Raw genomic sequence first — 20,405 nt, forward strand, 5'->3', positions numbered from 1 at the left:
ATTCGATTTAATACAATAATTTAAAACAAGCATTATTTAATTAATTCTATAATAGTGCTTATGTGATGTATAAACATAGTGAAATAGACAATAGTGGAAATTATTAGTAAAGAAATAATAACTTCAAAAGAAGTCATTTAACATTTTAATTAATACTTTAAAGTTGCTGTTTGCAAACAGTAAAATTGTCTTCGAGTGCAAAGGGTTAATATTAATACTTCAACATAACTTACACTATAATATCATATAGTATCATATAGTATCATACAATATCATATAATATCATAGATGAATATCAGTCAAAAACAAAGTTAATCTTAACAATTATACTATAACTATAAAATTATTCATGTTACGTACTTGATTCGGCGATCTCCTTCCCACATGAGTTATATAATCCTTAAACAGAATTAAATCAGCCTCGTCTGAATTATCCCTAACAATCGTACAAGTATTTACTGGGCAACGAAGCTGAAGAAATATGTCGGAACCAACTTTCGCCTCCGGCATACCATGCGGAACCATTATCTTTTTCAACTGGTGTTCTTCGCTTGTTTTGTTATAATCGGTGGGCACGTACATCAGCTATAAAAAATAGACACGTTTATTTATTCATTTTATTTTCTTTTCTAAATGGAAGAATATCAATAAACATAACAGGGAAAATATAATAAACTTTTTAATTTTTTACCGGCTTCTTAATAGTGTCCCTATCTTAATATTTTATTAACGTTTTAATGTTACTATTCTGAATAAATTAATACCTCTGGTACCTTAAACAAATTTTATGATACAAATGAAATTTGGGCATCTCAGTTTCACAATTACTAAAATTGTTATAATTATTAAATAATTTCTCTTGATCTAAGAATATTTACTAAAAGTTTCAGTCATGATTTAACAATCAGTCGGAATCGCAAAGAAAATAGTGAACATCCTTCATAACTTTGTAGTTGTTCTTTCAAGAAACTCAAGCCGTTTGGTTCGATTTTAAAAAGGTTATTGTCTGAATGGTACGTCAGTAGTTTTTAAAGTCGCTATATCTCCCCTCTCTTAACTCTATATTAGGACGCCGCCCTATATAGCAGGCCGTATTGTGCTGGAGAAGAAAGGGTGAAAGATGTATGCATCTACATATATGTCTATGTGCAATATAAATGAGAAGGGGGAACACAACACTCCCATTGTTGTTTACTACACTTTAGAACAAACGCGTAATTAGGTAATTCATTTCAAAACAGCAAATTACGGGCCGGTAATTTATTCCTGGAACAAATGGGACAGGTTTTAACGTGCGGTACTTGCTTTTGCGCGTTACTTGTTTAATAGAGTACACTCAATTATCAATAACTCTATTTTTCAGCGAAACGCGCGTTCACTTTGTAAAAACGCTTTGAGTAAATGATACAATTTGCGTAATAAAGTTTTATTTACTTTCCGTATATCGTTTTAGTATGAAAACAGTTTTAAAAGATAGAAGAACATAAATTTTATGAAAGATAGCGAAGGTCTTTTAAAATTTCTTATTTTCGAATTATAACAAGTATAAAATCACACTTTACGTATATACAAAATTTAAAAGTTTGTTATTAATCTGTTTTAACATTTATATTGTTTGTAAGTGGTATTTATGCTGTCCTAATTTATGTGTACATTCATAAAATAAATATTTCATGAATTACCGACATTTTTTATTGGAACTCATCCTTGAATTGAACGTCGTCAAATTCCGTGGTATCGATTTTACTTAAAAATGGCGGCGCTAATCAAAATCGATATCGTTACCTCGCGATTCTGATTAAAGCGTCCCTAGCGATATTTGCTTGTAATGTCGTTACGGCAACATGGAAATCGCCATATGAACTCTTACTTGTTTGATAACGTGAATATGAATATAATATGAAGAAGATTATAAAAAGTATGAAATCTTACTTGATTCGTAACACGATCATCGTAAACATCTTCATCCGGCCACAAACGCGCTAATCTCCGACCAGTGCGATGGGATTTGATGGCAGGATAAGGTCTTCTGGTTCCACCTTTCATGTACCAAGGTCTTTTCGATGGATCCATAGATTCTATACTGTTACGTGATAGAATCGTCGTGCCGGTTAAATTGGATACCTTTTAACAAGAAAATGGCGTTTAATAAAATCATTATTCTTTACAACGCTCCTCTTCTATATTCTAGCTAATATTTAGGGAACATAGCATCTATTGCTCTCTGTCCTAAAGTTAATTTACAAAATGCTTCTGGGTTTATTGCTTTATAAGCAAAATAAATTTTTCTCCGTGTATATTCTATGTTGCTTCGTTCAAGATTATAGTGTTTTAAAAAATGAAAATTAATATAGAATTTGTTAATAAAATTTATTAATGTAAATTAAAATTTTTATTTATTAAGATTACAAATCTGATTACAAATTTAAAAAATTTTAAACTAAATTATAGAATGAAAATTTTTTAGTTAAGTACTTTTTAACAGGGGTGGATAATTGACTATTTTGTAACTGTATTTGTAACTCATTATTGAAAATATTCATAGTGATTATAATTATTATTAATTAATCTCTGTTGTGATAAATTCACCATTTCTGTAGGTCAAACAGCTCCATTTTGTCGACTGAATAAAGTAATACTTGAACAGGTAAACCAACTTTGCAGAGACATACAAATACTGATCAGTTACGGTGAGAGGTAGTAGTTTTCTCCGCGTATTTATCTCTTGCGCGAGCGAGAAAGAAGGTTTGAAAGACTGAACCATCAAGCTTTATGTAGAAGTACCATTACTTTTCGAAACTTGTTTCAACTACTAATGAAGAGTGACCATCTTTTATGGACGACATTTCGCGATCCGTTAACGAAACTTTGCTTCGATAAGAAATTACAAAACTGTAAGAATTCGGTAACACAATTTTATCGAATATAGAATTGTATTGAATATTGAATAGAATTATAGAAGTTTGTTTTAGAAAATGCGAAATAAATGTAGATTATATTGAATTTCTATGAACATAACCTGTTTTAACATTTCTCGCAAATCGTGCATTGAAGATAGCAATTTTTAAGATATAAAATATCATTGACGAATATAAAATCTCAGTTAATGAATGTAAAATCTGACTTGTAAAATGGCGATAGGAATCTAAAATGGCAGACCACCGACATTTTGTAAGAATCTAACCTCTAATGCTATATTTAATAATTGTAATAACATGGTAATAATTTTCATAATAACATATAATATGTTTTATTATTCCCAAACAAGATTTACGTGGAAGCTTATCAGGTAACATATTAATAGTTTAATTTACGATTTCGCTTTATCGTAACAATTTTACATCTCAATGTTCTTTTCCATAAATATTATAAACTCCTCAAAGCAATATAAGAAAATAACAAATAAAATCCGTCATAACAATTTATTTCCATATTGAAACTACGCAAATGAGTTACTATAGTAAAGAACAAATGGCGATATACTCCTCTTATCTCATTAAGGTTCCAACAACGCCCTGACGCAAGATCTTTCGATCGGCTCTTTAAAACCTCCTCAATGAATTAGGAATACTTTTGAACGTTACAAAAGGCTCCATTGAAAACGAACAATCGGTTGTTAAAATAATCGCGAACGTAAGTAGCGTATGCCTGAAAAGAAGTCTTTTGAAAGAAATGCAGGGGTGATCGGTGCAAGTGGGAACACGCTTCGATTCAGACGTATTTTTGGACCACATCTAGGTTAATAAGTAGGTTAATAACTAATCAGATTCCTGCGATGCTAGAAAGCAGGCTCTGTAGAGCTGTAAATATTGGAATATTCGAATACGGTTTTGAAATTCAAATATTTTAGTCCTAGTGAGACACATAATTTTATTACTAGAGAGAAGAAAAGAAAAAATTAATATAACAATCTCACAGTTTTCTCCATCTTGTATTTTAACATTATCAAACTTCTCAAATTTCTGAAAATTACTTTTCAAGTTAATCTGTATTACAGTAGCGGTGTTATTCAATTCGTCATGTAATTCAGTATTACTTAATTCATTATCTAACTTAATCATCACGGAAGTAATACGATATTTCTTATCGCACGATGTTATCAGAGCGATTGCATGCGTACTAATGCATATAGCACCGTTGCAATGACTATTATTTTTTCCCCTATCTGTGATTAGATTAAAAGTCCTCTGGCGACAACTAAAAGCTTGTGCCTTCTACTCTAAACTTCTAAGTACAACTAATAGGTGGCACATGCATCTACATTTGAATGTTTCAGTTGTGAATTGTCATCCTGCGCGTATTTAGATATTTCATGTTCCTGTTTAAAACAGACATGATCAATTGACATCTCTAATTTTTTACTCTGCTGACGTGTAGAAAATCTTATATATATTTGGCGTATTAAGGGCGTATGTATTTCGTTATTATCATACATGTAGCATAACCTTTGCTGCTTAAGTAACATCTAAAGAAAGTAGCGATGGGTAAGAGTGAAAACCGATATGAACAAACCACTGTACAAGCACAAAGATTGTTTTTATAACTTATTTTGCTATTTTTATTTATGAGTTACCTATATATTAAGTTTTATACATGGTGTAGCATAATTTTGCTACTCAAGTAACCTCTAAAGAAAGTAGTGATGGGTAAGAGTGAGAATCGATATGAACAAACCACTGTACAAGCACAAAGATTGTTTTTATAACTTATATTGTAATTAATGTTTGTAAGTTAATATATTAAATTTTATGAAATTTAATGATTGAAAAGTGAAAATATACAAAATAATTAATAAATTCACCAATAAACGTCAATAACATACCGTTTAATAAACTCAAATTTTGAAGTTACCTAACAACGTCATAAAGAATTTACAGTGAAATCTTATAATGAAGACTATGGATGTCAACCATGCATAATTATCAGCAGATTTGATCATGCCTATTTCAAAGACACTATTACAAAAATTTCAATGATTAATAGTGAAAGCCAAAACTAGATTTTTGAATCATAATCGCCAATATAATAGTAAAAGTTTTCTCAAGTGTGTTTCTCGCGTATACTGTGTTGCTATCGCCATCTATGGACATTGCAATTTAAACTGTACCTCCGATGGAACTTTTTTCTTCGCTTTTTCCTGAGTTTGCAGAATATGCATTGTCGTTTTCCTCAATTTTGTTGGCCAATTTTGTTTCATCTGCATCGAAATTCGATATTTACATGTTCTTAATGTACTCTCAGTTATGGTATTTTCATACTTTTCTAACAATTTATTTGCACAATAAAAAATCTACGGAAACTACTTAATACTTGGTATTCACTTTGAATGAACCTTAAATTATTTGTCTAAAGATACCATAAAAGTAACTTTACTATAATGTGAGTTTTAAAATAATTCTCATAAGTATTTAGAAAAATTGTAGTCAATGAAAATAAAAAAGAAAGACATTTTTTTTTAGAATTTAACACAGTACGATACATTTTATATTTACATCAAATATTCTTTCGATATTTAATTCTTTCCGGTATTTTTCTTTTCCAATATTTTATATTTGAAATATTTTTATCTTGAAAACAACTGAGATGATTTTACTGAATTCAGTGACTTTTACACAGTTTGTAATTAAGATAAGATAGCACTTATAATTTGTACAAAATTTAAATAGCACATCGTTAATTAATTAGCACATCATTCTTGAAAATTCATTTCGTTTAATGTAATATTTTAGAATTCATAGTTTTAGAATATTTTTCAAAGTAAGTTTATCAAATGATTATTACACACTTCTGTCCAGTGCAAGTACAAACGTACTACAAAAAGTTCGTGCTAATAATTAAATAATTAGAATGTAAATATTGTAGAATACCTTGGTGCTGTCGGCGAGTCGAACAGATTGCGTTTGTCCGGGATGTGGTCGCATACGATGCCATATCTCGTCCTGTAAGAGATTCAGGAGAACCAACAGCAAGCCAGAAGAACATAACACGTAGAAAAAGTATCCTTTCAAGGAGAGACGCGGCAGACCCATGCCGCACGTTTCCTCTTTGTCAAAAACTTTTATCTATCCATGCGTTATTTCTTGTCTGAACCTCGATATCCATTTAGGGACACTGAAATCATAAGATTAAACAAACTTATAATTTACTAGAAGCACGAATTTACAAATACTTGGGTTGTTAAGGTTCTAAAATTGGAGGATACACAAATTTTATTTGCAATTTTTGAGACTTATAATGAATAATTTATTAGATGTGGAAATTATTTAATTTTCACAATTTTCACAATTTTCATAATTTTCATAATTTTCACAAATTTCACAAATTTCACAATTTTCACAAAATTCCACAATTTCCACAATTTTCACAATTTTCTCAATTTTCTCAATTTTCACAATTTTCTCAACTTTAAAAATTTTTATAATTTTCTAAATTTCCACAATTTTCCAAATTTCCCGAATTTCTGAATTTTTCCAAATTTCAAAGCTTCTAAATTTCTAAATTTCCAAATTTCCAAATTTTCAAATTTCCAAATTCCCAAATATCCAAATATCCAAATATCCAAATATTCAAATTTCCATATTTCCAAATTTCCAAATGTCCAAATTTCCAAATGTCCATATTTCCAAATTTCCAAATGTCCAAATTTCCAAATGACCAAATTTCCAAATTTCTACATTCCCAAAGTTACAAATTCCCTAATTCTTCAAATTTGCCTCAAATTTCTTAAATTTCCCAAATTCCCCAAACTCCCCAATTTCCAACTTCTCAAATCCCCATATTTCAAAATACTGAAATTTGCAAATCCACGAATTCTCAAATTTCCAATCATCAAATCTCAAATTCACAAACCTCCCAAATTCCCAAATACCCAATAATTAAAGTTTCCAAATCACCAAATTTGCGATTTCCTAAGAATCCTCATATGAGTATCACATACGTCCATCACCTGACTTTGTCATACTATAAATACATATATGTACATCACCTAACTTCCATATAGTATAAATACGTGCATATACATCCACTAACTACTATATGTTATAAACACACATAAATCTTCATAATATGCATATACTAATATAAACTTTGTTAGCCTCATATTATATCACATGTCCTTCGTGGTTTCCGCCATGCAATCGCAAGAGAAATTGCATTACTATCAAAATTTTTATCGACCTTCCTGTTCAGAAATATTTCCCGTTCATAAATATTTTATCTATTTTGTCTTTCTTTTATTTGTGCATCGTTAATTGAAACGACTGATAAAATATCAGATAACATTGAAATACCGGAAACAAACACTATTGAAGTTTGCAGAAACTGACATTTGAAGAGTTTTTGTATAAAAATTTCTTTCTTTGAACCTGCGATTTGAACCTGTATTTATAAAAAAATTTTCGTTTAAGATATTTTATTATTAAGGATAATTACTCCATTGTCAATTTTATTAAAAATTATTCTGACATTCTTTTAACATCATACCTTTGCACAATATTTTCTTACATTATTCACCTTTTATAATACAAGTGTTATAAATACATTAATTCAAGTGTTTCGAATTGCACAAGTGAAGAAATTCTTAATAACAAACACGATAAATTCATTAAATTCAAAATTCCTATACACTACAAGATGTAGTCCCACAAGACAAAGTGTTAAACAAGAAATTACTTCCGTAAAAAGTCGTTAGCATAAAGACTTGTAAAATCAAATGTGGCAGCAGATGTATATCGAGACAGGTCGAAGACAAGCGATCGCTGTAAAGTGAGTAATGTTTAAACAGTTGACCCGAATGGTGCAAATTTAATGTAACGGAGAGCCTCTCCGCTAATGTACACTGTGAATTTCATGCGGTTCATTCTTCCGCTTAATTTACACCTTTAGGCTGCAAATAGAGTGGAAGAAGGTACCAACAAGAACAGAAACTGAAGTTTACCTGAATGGAGAACGTCGTTCTTAATTAGACCACTTCGTGATGTACAAACAAGAAATTCCATGAATAAATAATCATCGTGTAATTAAAATGTAATCAGTTGCTTAGATTGATAAATATTTTGATAGCGATACTGATTTCTTATTTTCACTTTACTGATGTTTAATTTCAAATTAGTTTCGGTAAATTTCATTTGGGGAAGTTATGTTCTAAAATAATATTTGTATAAATTTTGACTTTACAGATGTTTCTGATAATTTGGAGTTAAAGGTGAATTTAATTCAGTAAAATTATTTTAGGATTATTAATAATATAGACAAACTTAGATTAATGTAGACTAATATAAATTATGCTCTGCAAATGGACTATATGTCTATTTATTATAACAAACATTTGTGACTGCAAATCAAAACATTTTGATCAGTTTGTTCATTTTATTACTGTACATAAAAAACCATAAAACCTTTAGAAGTTTTCATGTACCTTTGTTGGTTTTCAAGATAGTACTCGGACTGAAAGTTTAAAGGGTGGATTCGACCCTTGAAGTCGCATCTCAGTCGATAAAAAAACGAGTCCCTTGCTCAAAAAACGTACGAAGTTTCATAAAAAGGAGGAGGATAAATTTTACAAATTTTTCTTGTCAAATAACAGTAACAATAATCATCATTTTTTCTGTCTTAAGATATCTTACTTTTTCGATTACTTATCACAAACGATAACAAATCATAAAACTACAACAACTGCTTTACAATACTGGAATTAGAATGAAATGTTTTTACCTCGGTGAGAAAATTCTTGAAAAACGAACGTACTGTTTAGAAAATAATTTTTCAAAAAATTGTTTACCAACACACACACGTATAAATGATATAAAATTGATCTTTTTGATGTAACATTAAAATTTATAATAGATTTTGTGTCTATGGTTTTTTGATTGTTTACTGAAAAAATTGTGGAGAATATTCTCCAAAAAAATGCATGAAGGAAAATTTTGATAATATATAATATTTAATAATCACTTATTATTTCTTTTTAATAATTAAAACTTTTCGAGACAACTATTATACAATTGTAAAACAGAAGAAAGTAGAACAGATTGTATAAATTTTATTACAAATAATTTTCTTAATACTCTAATAATATTTAGAGAATCTTTGACAAAAGTAACTAATTTTCACTAACCTTGATACAATTTAAAAAAAGTTTTTCTGGCATCGCACACTGCAGCCACGAACAAGAACTGAGGAAAAATCAGTTGTACAACTTCATTTAATTTCTGATAGCGTGTACAATCAATATATCGGTTATATCTTACTGTCAATATTAATTTTAAGTGAATCTTTGAAAAAGTGGAAATGAATATTAACAGTTATATACGATTAATTTTCAGAAGAACATGTTTACAGGAAGAAAGATCATTTTTACAACAGGAAAATTTATTATTGAAACTAGATATCTGGAAGTTCTTTCTCAAGTAAATTATCGAAGGAATGATATTGACAAACTAAAAAAAAATGATTTTTTTGTTGAATTTGCGTCTCCTGGATTCATCATTGTTATACGATACACGTCTCTTTTAAAGAAACACTTAAAAAACACAGATTTTTTGCAAGCTTAAAGACAACATACCTCGACACAGTGAATCACCTCCGCAGACTGTTTCACATTATCGGGAAAGTCTAGCAAGGTATTTGAAATCTATCTTATCTACCAAAAGGAATAAAGTCAAAATCGGAAACAATATCTACAGAAATATTAATCCGAATTCTTTTATCGGTTATGTAATTCCTGCCATTGTGTGTATACATAGGTGTAAACATTTTTATTTAGTTCGTAGGCCATAAATTTTATACACATACGTTCAAGCTTCAAGTAAAATGTTCAACTTTTGATCACCTAGGTTTTTATGTAAGATTATTTTGCAAATACTGTAAATTTTCGACTATATTGTAAATCTAATACTGTAAATTTACTGTAAATTTAATAAAGTTGTTCAACTTTTGATCACCTAGGTTTAATGTAAGATTATTTTGCAAGTACTGTAAATTTTCGACTATACTGTCAATCTAATACTGTAAATTTACTGTAAATTTAATAAAGTTGTTCAACTTTTGATCACGTGGATTTAATATAAGATTATTTTGCAAATACTGTAAATTTTCGGCTATACTGTAAATTTAATACTGTAAACTGTAAATTTAATAACAAGAATAAATAATAGCATAACTGTTGCAGAAAGATAATAAAAATAATATCTATTAACCTGATGTAAGTAATAATATAAATAATATTTATTAATTTGATGGAATTTTTTGCTACTCACTTTGATATGTATAATCCATGTGAACTTCGGATTATTTTATTAATTTTTGAATAACTAGTTCCACCTGTGTTACGACATATCGGTCGAGGTAAACGTGGACTTTTAGAGCACTTAAGTATTACTAATAACCACGGAAGTGCCATGCTACGATATATCGATCTCTTATCACTAGTAACGAGGGTAACTAATAATAACTAGTTATACAGGCTGAACCAAACGAAGTACTACGAGCTATCAAATATCGATTTCATTTTTTCGTTGTTTCATGCTTCATGGACACGCAATTTTATCTGAATTTTAATTTTTAGCATAAGAAATGAATATACATATATCACTGATTTTGATTTTCTTAAAAGTTCTTCCAAATTTTGTTGTTAAATTTGATATAACAAAATGGGTAAATTATATCTAGTTTGTCTATGGAGTCTAAGAATTATGATTGTATGTATACTGAGAGTTGAAACACCTCATTTTAAACGAATAATATACAGGGTTCTTATGTTCAATATTATTAATAATTTAAATATAAGAACGTATTTATAGAATCAAAGCCAAAAAAAATATCTGCAGTTGACACACATTTCAAAATCTTGAGATACTCGTAATTATTACGAGCGTATACGATTTAATTAGTGTCAACAGCCACTAAACTTTAATTGTATTTTTAAGTACGTCCCACTTCTTTAACACACCTCACTACGATTCATTATTTTTAATTTAGATGAAATACTACACACAGTGAAAAGCTTCATTTCCTTGAACAAACTTATATTTTATAATTAATGCACACTTATAACTGTGGAGTTATAATTAATATATTATAGAAGCTATTTGACAAACTGTATTTAAAATTGAACAAAAGCAATAAACGTGCATTTGCCATTCAAGCATGTGACTGGTATAAATTATAAATCAAAATGTGCTCTTTTAGTAAATATATTGCTAACACTTAAATGTAGTTTTAAATTTTATTCTCTGTATTTTAGACAAGTATATATAAAGAGGAAAAATATTTTCGAGTGACAAAATAAAACGAAATCATTTATTGAGTATGGTTGTTTAAATAATAAGAATAAAAGAATGCATTTTTATTTTAGACGAAAATATATGACTTTTATCGGAATAGAACAAATATTTCGGAATGAACAAAAACTGTAAATTTTTGTTTTTATATGTACATTGTGTTCATACACAGTAACCTGTAATATATTATAAAATATAGAACTCTAAATAAATACAGAATGTTACCATTTTACAATATATTTGAAATAATTTGTATCATGCTCTAATATAATCATATCTTTTTTATAATTAAAACAATACGAATTTATTTTCTCAGTACTAAATATTTATTGAGTGCAACTGATTTTTTCCTTAACTTTTCTCAGTAAACTAAGTTTGTACTCATCCTGATTAACGTTTAAAATGATATCTTCCTTTTTAATAATTTTAATTAAATATAGAATCAGATGTAGATCCTCCATGTTAGCTATCTGTCCGCCATATTGGAGTCTACCAATTTTGTAGAACTCTTTCTTGTTTGCTTATAAATCCAGTAAATAGCTGTCGTCATTAAAATCTACAACTATCTTTAATGTTTGATCTTACAATCATCGTATCTTACGTACACATTATACACTCATAAAACCTAAAATAATTATTTGAACACTGATAAATAAACCTCATAAATAAACTTCACCATACACTTCGCAAAGAGTAAAAACAGTTTCATCAAAATTTAAATTACATAATACATAAATATGCATAAAGATCGTCAATTATAATTTTAAATCTTAGTAATTATAATTTCAAAATATGAAATGGATTCAATGCATCCAGTTAATAGTGCATAAACTTACAAGACCTTAGTGATATCAAGATAACCTACTTGTCATTTGAATTTTTTCCAATTGTTGCCGTCCAGGATGTGGCGACAAAGAGTTTTAATAGTGAAACGTGTAACAGGAAACTAATAGATTTCACATCTGTTTCGTCGCAATGCTGTGCATGCTTACATACTCACGCATTTCCACGAGTTTCGTTTTAATCTGCCCGCATATTTTAGCGAAACTTTCTGTTTAGTTAACAACCGATAAATGAACGTATTACGGCTTTTGTTAAGAACGCTTTTTACTTGTGTTATATACTAATAGTATTAGTATACATTTACTACTACTCTTTACTTATGATATGTATAATACAACATACTATTAGGTATGTTAGATATTAGATCGAAATTGCAGAACTATGACGCATGACATTTTTACATACTATTTAAATAATGGTCTTTTTATCTATTAGCATTCTATGGCCACTTTAATATATGCACATTAATATATGTATACAATGCACATGGTAGAAGTTTTCACGAATCAATGAGGTTTTCAAGGGTGAATAAGCTAAAATGGTCGCCATGAATATTAACGAGGACTTAACAGGCGTAACGTTTGGATATTTGATATTCAGATGTGGAAATTTGACACTCGAAGATTAGCGACGGTGTGGCAGACACATTATCTCTATGGTGACATACCGGGAACCATAACATTGATCGGAAGTATACATCATTCTCGTCAAAGGACCAACACTGAAATCGTAGTGCCATCTCCTGGAGGAACAATGCAGAAAAATATTCGAACCTAGAGGAGAGTTTTGAATAATTTTTTCTTTGAATAAGTCATTAAATAACTTTTGTTCTCTTTTCTTTCTATTAATAGATTAATATGTTAGAATAGAATCTATGTGTTCCTTAATCGGTTAGATTTAGTTTTAGGTTGTATTTCTTTTGTTTTATATTTTGCGTTCGAGCGTCATGTAGTCCACGTAAAGTTAACATATCCTTCTGCCTATTATTTTTTTATACTAAATATATTCTATCGAGTATGCTCAAAACATGCAAATAGTTATTTCAATTTGCTGCACTTCAAACTCTGTCGCAATATTTAACACTAAACCTACCGGCGTATAATGTGTACTTAATTTGAGATAAAAAATGAAGTCAAAAAATAAATAAGCAAACGACAAAATATAAATTTGTACACACATTAATTCTTCATCTTGATGAAGAAATCAGTTTAACAAATTATGTAATTTATTATAATTTAATTATAATTTTAGTGTTAAAAAAGTACTGAAACTTATAATTAAATTTGACAAAACAATATCTCATAAAATGTAATTCTTTTTTATGTTATATATTTCTGTATCAAATATTGCTCTAAAGAATGCATCTATGTATGCCATCTCTTTAAAAGGAAATGATCTTTATAAGTCTACATTGACAAATGATCATTACAATTCGATTAGGTCGGCCTAGTAAGATTGTGCATATGTATTCCTTATTGTCGAAAGCATGTGATATGCGTGGCCTGTTTTTGATACCCAAATCGGTACACACATTTACTACAAAACGATTATCCAAACTAATCGTGGCACACATTGTATAGTTAATTTTAACACAGTTATTTGTCAAGAATAACGTTTTTATGTAGATACAAACGTATCTTCCGACTCCATGCGTGTAAAGTATTTTCTGATGATTAGTGTTGAGGTTGAACTTACTAATTATAATTTATATATGATTATCCAATCTTAGTCAATTTCAATTTACAGTACATTCATTGGAGAAATTTTATGTAAAGTGAGGAAATTTTTAACATATTTTATGTGTTTAATTTAATAATGTTTAAGTAAATTTTTATACATATATTTTCTGTATTAAATTAAATACGTTTTATATATATCGTTGATTAAATTAAATATAATTCATGTATTTTGTATAATAAGTCAAATTTAAATGCTTTTTATAGTAAATTAAATAGACTTTATACATTTGTGTATTGAATTAAATATGTTTTATATATTTTGTGTATTAAATTAAATATATTTTATATATTTTGTATATTAAATTAAATATATTTTATATATTTTGTATATTAAATTAAATATATTTTATATATTTTGTATATTAAATTAAATATCTATTAAATATCTTTCTATATTTTGTACATTAAATTAAATACACATTATTTTGTATACAAAATTAAATTATAACTAATAAAAAGTGGAACCAGAAAACGTCCTTGGAAATTCAACAGAAACTTCAGACACCAAATGCAAATTACCACTAAAAATATTAGTATAATAAGCAATATTAAAAAATGTTAAAACACGTGTCTCTATGCCAGATAAACGCAGCCGACCTTGCGATATAATGGAAAATGTATCATTACCTATATCGTGCACATAATGTGTATTTGTTTATAACTTTGCAAACGCATATCGATATACTTCGCGTATTACCATTGTTCTTATCGATTATTTTCTTTAGTTTATTCGTTTAAAAGAACACACTGTATAAATAATAAAACAAATATTTATAAAGCAAAATGATACTCCGGCAAAAATAAATAAGACATTTAACTAAAACTTTATAGATAATTATTAATTTTATAGATTTTATAGACGACGTAAATATACGTCAAAAGGACAAAAGTTGATTAATATAACATACATATCTCTTTCGTATAAATCTTGTAAAAATAAAAAAGATTCCTTACAGGAAATTTGAATACACAATTTTATAAAGCATGATAGCTTTCACTATTTATAACATGTTTTATTTTGAATGCAAAATATTCACACCAGCAAAAGTGTTGCTTCTATCTTTAAATATCTAATTACAGAACTGACATCTAAAATTAAATTTATCACTTAAAATTCAGTGAAATCTGAAATCAGTCTATTAATTCTTGTCTGACAAACATTTCCTCCCAGAAATGAAAATACATTGATATGATATTTGAATATTTATTTCATCGTCACTACGCGTGATGAGTAATATACGAAATATCAACAAGTACATTGTCGTTTAATCGCTTGTAATAAAATATTGCTAAACAGAAAGTATCACATTTTTCTCTTATTTTTACTGGTACTTATACCAGTTATTTACTGGTTAGGTTAGGTTTGATTATGTTTATACATTTGATGTTTTTCTAAAAAAAAATTCTGATATATTTTACTAAAAAATGATAGATACCTTGTACATTAATGATTGTATTAATTTAGTGAAAATATAACAAATAAGTGAAAATCTAACAAATAACAAAATTAACTATCTACAAAATTTCAAGTGCAATTTTTTTATCTAAACCTATTATATTTAAATAGAATTAAATCTCGAATTAAGTCAAATAGAATTTTCTTATAATACTATATTATTTACGACAAACAAAAAGAATATTTTCGTACTGTTGACGTACTTACTCAACATCGATTTGTTACGTGCATAGTCAGCAAAGCTCTATAGATGTAAGTAAAAGTGCGGCGATATATTATTTAACGTAAGAATATAAAAACGTAGTTTTCTAAAAACAGAAATAATTGCGGTAATATCTTATTAACGACCACTTCAGGCATTACTTATTACACGAATAACGTATTTCATGCATGAAAATGTTACCATAGCAAACTTATCGACTCATCTTTGGTTTTTTCGTCGATACAATAGCAAATTCGGTTACAATGCAGTATTACGTTATCTGTGCTATTATCGAAATATTGTCAGAGAAGGTACCATAAAGTATTATACCAGCATGAATCAACCTTTACGCCCACTTCTCAATTCATCCCTCGTACTTTCTACGATAACCTCGATATTTTGTATCTGATGTATCGACTGGTAAAAGTGCAAGTATACCTGTTTCAATTATTCTCAAAACTACTTTACAATAATTAGAAAACACTACTTTTGCAATAAATAGTTTAATAAATTTTACATATGGTAAAAGTGCAAGTATACCTGTTTCAATTATTCTCAAAACAACTTTACAATAATTAGAAAACACTACTTTTGCAATAAATAGTTTAATAAATTTTACATATGGTACAAGTGCAAGTATACCTGTTTCAATTATTCTCAAAACTACTTTACAATAATTAGAAAACACTACTTTTGCAATAAATAGGATTTAATCAATTTTACATATGGTAAAAGTGCAAGTATACCTGTTTCAATTATTCTCAAAGCAACTTTACAATAATCAAAAAACACTACTTTTGCAGTAAATAGTTTAATAAATTTTACATGTACAATTCATAGCTTTAAACGTCAAATTACAAATCAAATTTCATTAATGCAATGAAACTGTTCCTCCATTTGTAGATTATGTGAAATGCATGTTTTGCTTTAATTCATAAAATTACTTCATACTTTCATTTCACTAATAACTGACATTAAATATCGCTGAATGTGAAATATAAATACAAATCGCAAAATGAAAAAAAATATAAAATACAAATCGATAGTTACTGTTTATATCAAAAACTTAAATTTCCACACCAAAAATAATTGCTTTCTCATTTATTACTGAATTTCTTAATTTGACTACGAACTTAGAAAAGAATTTTAGTAATGCTTAAGAAATTAGTTTATTTTAAAAATCTTAGAAATTAGAATACAAAAGCATTCGTTCAGAAAATAAACATTTCAAAAATCTGGATAAGAAATCATAAAATATTTGATGGCTGCGTAAAGCACGCATAAAGAACATAAAAACGATGTAACACCGGGACAGCACGAAACCGTGTAACATTTCACGTGTACACAAGCGGCAACAAATTTTGACATAGATAATTTAAAAGCGAGAATCTCGCACGCAAATACGAGATTAGTCTGTCATAAAGCAACTTATCTCTGTTCCGATTACAATCTTAATTGAGCGTGTCAAATCCCTTTAGATCGAAACCCCTAGTATGTAAATACCTATGTACAGTTTCCACATAATTGAGCATTTACATGGCTCAAGTTACATCGCGCAGAGACACCATTTTACGGTATTACTTATTTTCTATAACGCAACGAGACACTGTCTAATTAAAGTCCAGATCGCAACGCTTTTAAGACTCTAACTTTATGAAAACTTATTAACCCTTTGCACTCCTATGTCGAATGTGGCTCGACATTTCCATGGATCCTATAAATAATTCGGATAAATAGGTTGAATACGTATATTATTATCTATTTACTGCTTGTAATAAAAGAAAAATGTATTTGTTACATACTCCACCCTGTTACCATACATTTCACTGAACACTCTTTTCTTCATCTACTTTGTAAATTAAGGAGTCGTTAGATAAAAGAAATTAAGGAGTGCAAAGCGTTAAAGAATGAAGATATAAATCTACGATTTATTCGGTTTATAAGATACAAGATCCAGGTCAGCCTCGAAGAAGCAAACTGCAATGTTTATGAAATATTAGCGTGCGTTGGAACCGCCATCTCACCATGAGAAACTGAAAATTTGAAATGTCTGAAATTGTTGATGTTTACGCGTTCCCATGACTATTTAGAAAAATTAAAATGACCTTGAAATCTCTGAAAACGTTTACAAATATAATTGCTACTACACGAATTTTCGCATAACTTTGATAGTGATTGAACCACTTTCAGTGACCCAAGTTATACAAATAGTGAAACAAATGTAAATAATGATATGATAACGTTTTTATCTTAATCCTTGAATATATTCTACTATGTACACGTTATTATTCTATAAATAACGTGACACGTAAAGTAATTAACTGTTGAAAATGCAATTTACAAAGAGCGACACTTGTCGGTAAAGGGACTGTGTTTAAAGACGATGGAGATAATTGATTTCTATTCATGTTATGATTAAGACAAACTAGATTCGATCGGGCACTATAGTCAGCTATTAATCATTTGTCTAGTAATTGTTACTATAGTTTAACAGTGAACAGTCTGCAGTTTAACACAGTGAAACACAGTCTGCAGTTTAACAATTTTTATAGATATAAAGTTAAGTGTTTGAAATTTTGAGAAATGAAAAATAACTGAAGTAGGAAATTGGGTGAATTTTGAGTTTTTATTTGTGTGTCTGTTAATTATAAAAAGGGTGGAGAACAGCTATAATGATTGAAGGTTGCGGTTATTTGTATACAGTTTCATGTTTCATATACATTTTGCAAATTAATAATAAATTATTTAGTGTGATGATTTAACAGGATAGTGTAGTTATAGTATAGTTATAACATAATTTTAATGTACATGTAGGATAGTTGTAATTATTGTATGGCATAGTTGTAATATAGTATAGTAGTATATTTGCATGATAGTTATAGTACAGTTGTAGTACAGTAATAGTATAGCTATAGTATGATTATAGTATAGTAGAGTTATAGTATAGTTCTAGAATAGTTATAGCATAGTTACAGTATAATTATAACATAGTTACAGTATACCACTTCTTCAAATTAACACTTCAATTTCTTCACACCACAGTCCACATTTTAAGCAGTCTCAAAATTTCGTACTAATCAACGTTATTACACCAACGCAAAAATGAAATAACCCGTTATATATTTCAAAAAGATAATAAAAATAAACACGCCTTACGCAATGATATCTTTTATCAGTCCCAGGTACAGATACATACTAAACGGTTATGGTTGAAGTTTTACATTACCAGTAACAACCAATATCACTTGTAAAAAGTACGAAAAAACACTTGGTATCAAAATGATAAACGTTATTTCGTCAGTGCTATTTAAAATACCGTTTAAATCTGCTATCACACCGTTTAAGAAGCTATAAGTTCCCGAAAAGTATAAGATAAATTATGTATAGACCGAAATGTATTTTCAATAAATTATCGAGACGTAGTTTCAATAAACCGGGGTTCAAAAAATGCGATGCCCGAAAGCTGTGCGAGCCATGCGAATAGCGAAATTGATAAAGATGCCGGAGACAAGTGAACTCACCATTTCAAAAGTGCGTTGAGGAATGACACCACGTGTTTAGCCGCGAGATACGAGTAACAGTGCACCACGAAGATGCACCTCGATGATGCACCCACCCTTGGTCACATGTCCAAATCGTTCACGTCGGGCACCACCTATGCGCGAGATTATTCATTCCTGATCGAGCAGTTCACGTAGTAGACGGTTGGCCTAGCCCGTCGCTTCTGTCCTCTCACTACATCCTCCTCCTACTCCAACACTACCTCTTTTTCCTGCTATTCCTCCTCCTCTTCCACCTCCTCTTCGTCACCCTGTTTCCACCGCTGGGTATGCGCAGTTCCTTTTCCCGTTTCGTGGACACTGCGCGTTGAACGTACGCCTTTCACCCCCTTACACCCCATCGTCAGTACCCCCAGAACTTTGTCGGTACTACACGTATCGAGATACCAAGGGGAAAATCTATAAGAGCCGCGTCTGCGCTCTACCATGGAGAAATTTGCACGCCTAAGCCTCCTTCAGCCTCACGAACTTAATCGTCATGCAAGCGTATCCTGTACACTCGGGTGCAACGCTGGCTTCCTTTCGTTGGATACATTTGCTAATTTTTGTACTGGAGGGTGTACAGTTTGGAATTTTATTATTATGTTTACTGTTTTAATATTTGTTGTTGAAATTTGCGGATCTGGATATTTGAGAATTTTAGCTTTATCGAACGAGTTCTCTAATTTCTATTTTCGAGTTCTTTTAAGTTCTCGTGTTCCTCAATTTGGAAATTTCTAAATTTTTAGGTACACAATTTTTAAGGATACAAATTTGAATTCTTTAATTTTCAAATTTTTAAGTTCAGTAATTCCAAAATTTTCAAGACCTTATATTTCTAAGTTTTCAAATTTTGGACTTAAATTTTGCTAGTTCCAAACCATCAAATTTCATAAATTTCCAAATTTAGATCTCCAAATTCTTGGATTTTCCAACTCCTAAATTTCTAAGTTTATCTCCAAATTTCCAAATTCCCAATTCCCCAAATTTCTATTATTTAAATAGAATTCCCAATCTCTCAAGCCCCAAAATTTCAAAAGCCCAAACTCCAAAATTTTGAAATCTTCTCCTCCCCAAGTTCCCAAATTCCCAAATCCTCAAATTCGATTTCTGCAGTTCCAAATTTCTAAAATTTCAAATTTGCAAATTCACCAACTAGTTTAAAACCTCTTTGCATTCGGTAATTTGTTCACCTTTCTGCCTTTTCCCCAAAAATGTCAGATTTGTTCTTGACTGTACTCCCATGAGAATCTTAGTTGTTTCACAGAAATTATCGCACAATCCCAAGAAAGAATTAGCGCTTTCAACGAAAACTACTTCAGAGTTCCTGTAAATTATACATACATT

General features: G+C 29.3%; 1 protein-coding gene across 5 annotated transcripts in view; it reads right to left on the reverse strand.

The window, feature by feature from the left end:
- FucTA (glycoprotein 3-alpha-L-fucosyltransferase A) overlaps positions 1–19,355 on the reverse strand; it is a 33,661-nt gene extending 14,306 nt beyond the window's left edge. The window contains exons 1-5 of one of the 5 annotated variants that reach the window (XM_076533186.1): positions 19,041–19,355; positions 5,868–6,111; positions 5,108–5,197; positions 1,933–2,124; positions 361–585 (exon numbers count right to left, since the gene is read on the reverse strand). In XM_076533186.1, the coding sequence (XP_076389301.1) occupies positions 361–585; positions 1,933–2,124; positions 5,108–5,197; positions 5,868–6,029 (669 nt within the window). In that variant the 5' untranslated portion in view covers positions 6,030–6,111; positions 19,041–19,355. Of the gene's footprint in view, positions 1–360; positions 586–1,932; positions 2,125–5,107; positions 5,198–5,867; positions 6,112–10,256; positions 10,373–19,040 lie in introns of those variants that run through there. The other 4 variants (XM_012292965.2, XM_076533187.1, XM_003706588.3 and 1 more) reach the window with 4 other exon arrangements.
- Positions 19,356–20,405: the final 1,050 nt, after the last annotated feature.

Source organism: Megachile rotundata, chromosome 7 (genome assembly GCF_050947335.1).
Source record: "Megachile rotundata isolate GNS110a chromosome 7, iyMegRotu1, whole genome shotgun sequence".
In the NCBI taxonomy this organism is placed as follows: domain Eukaryota; kingdom Metazoa; phylum Arthropoda; class Insecta; order Hymenoptera; family Megachilidae; genus Megachile; species Megachile rotundata.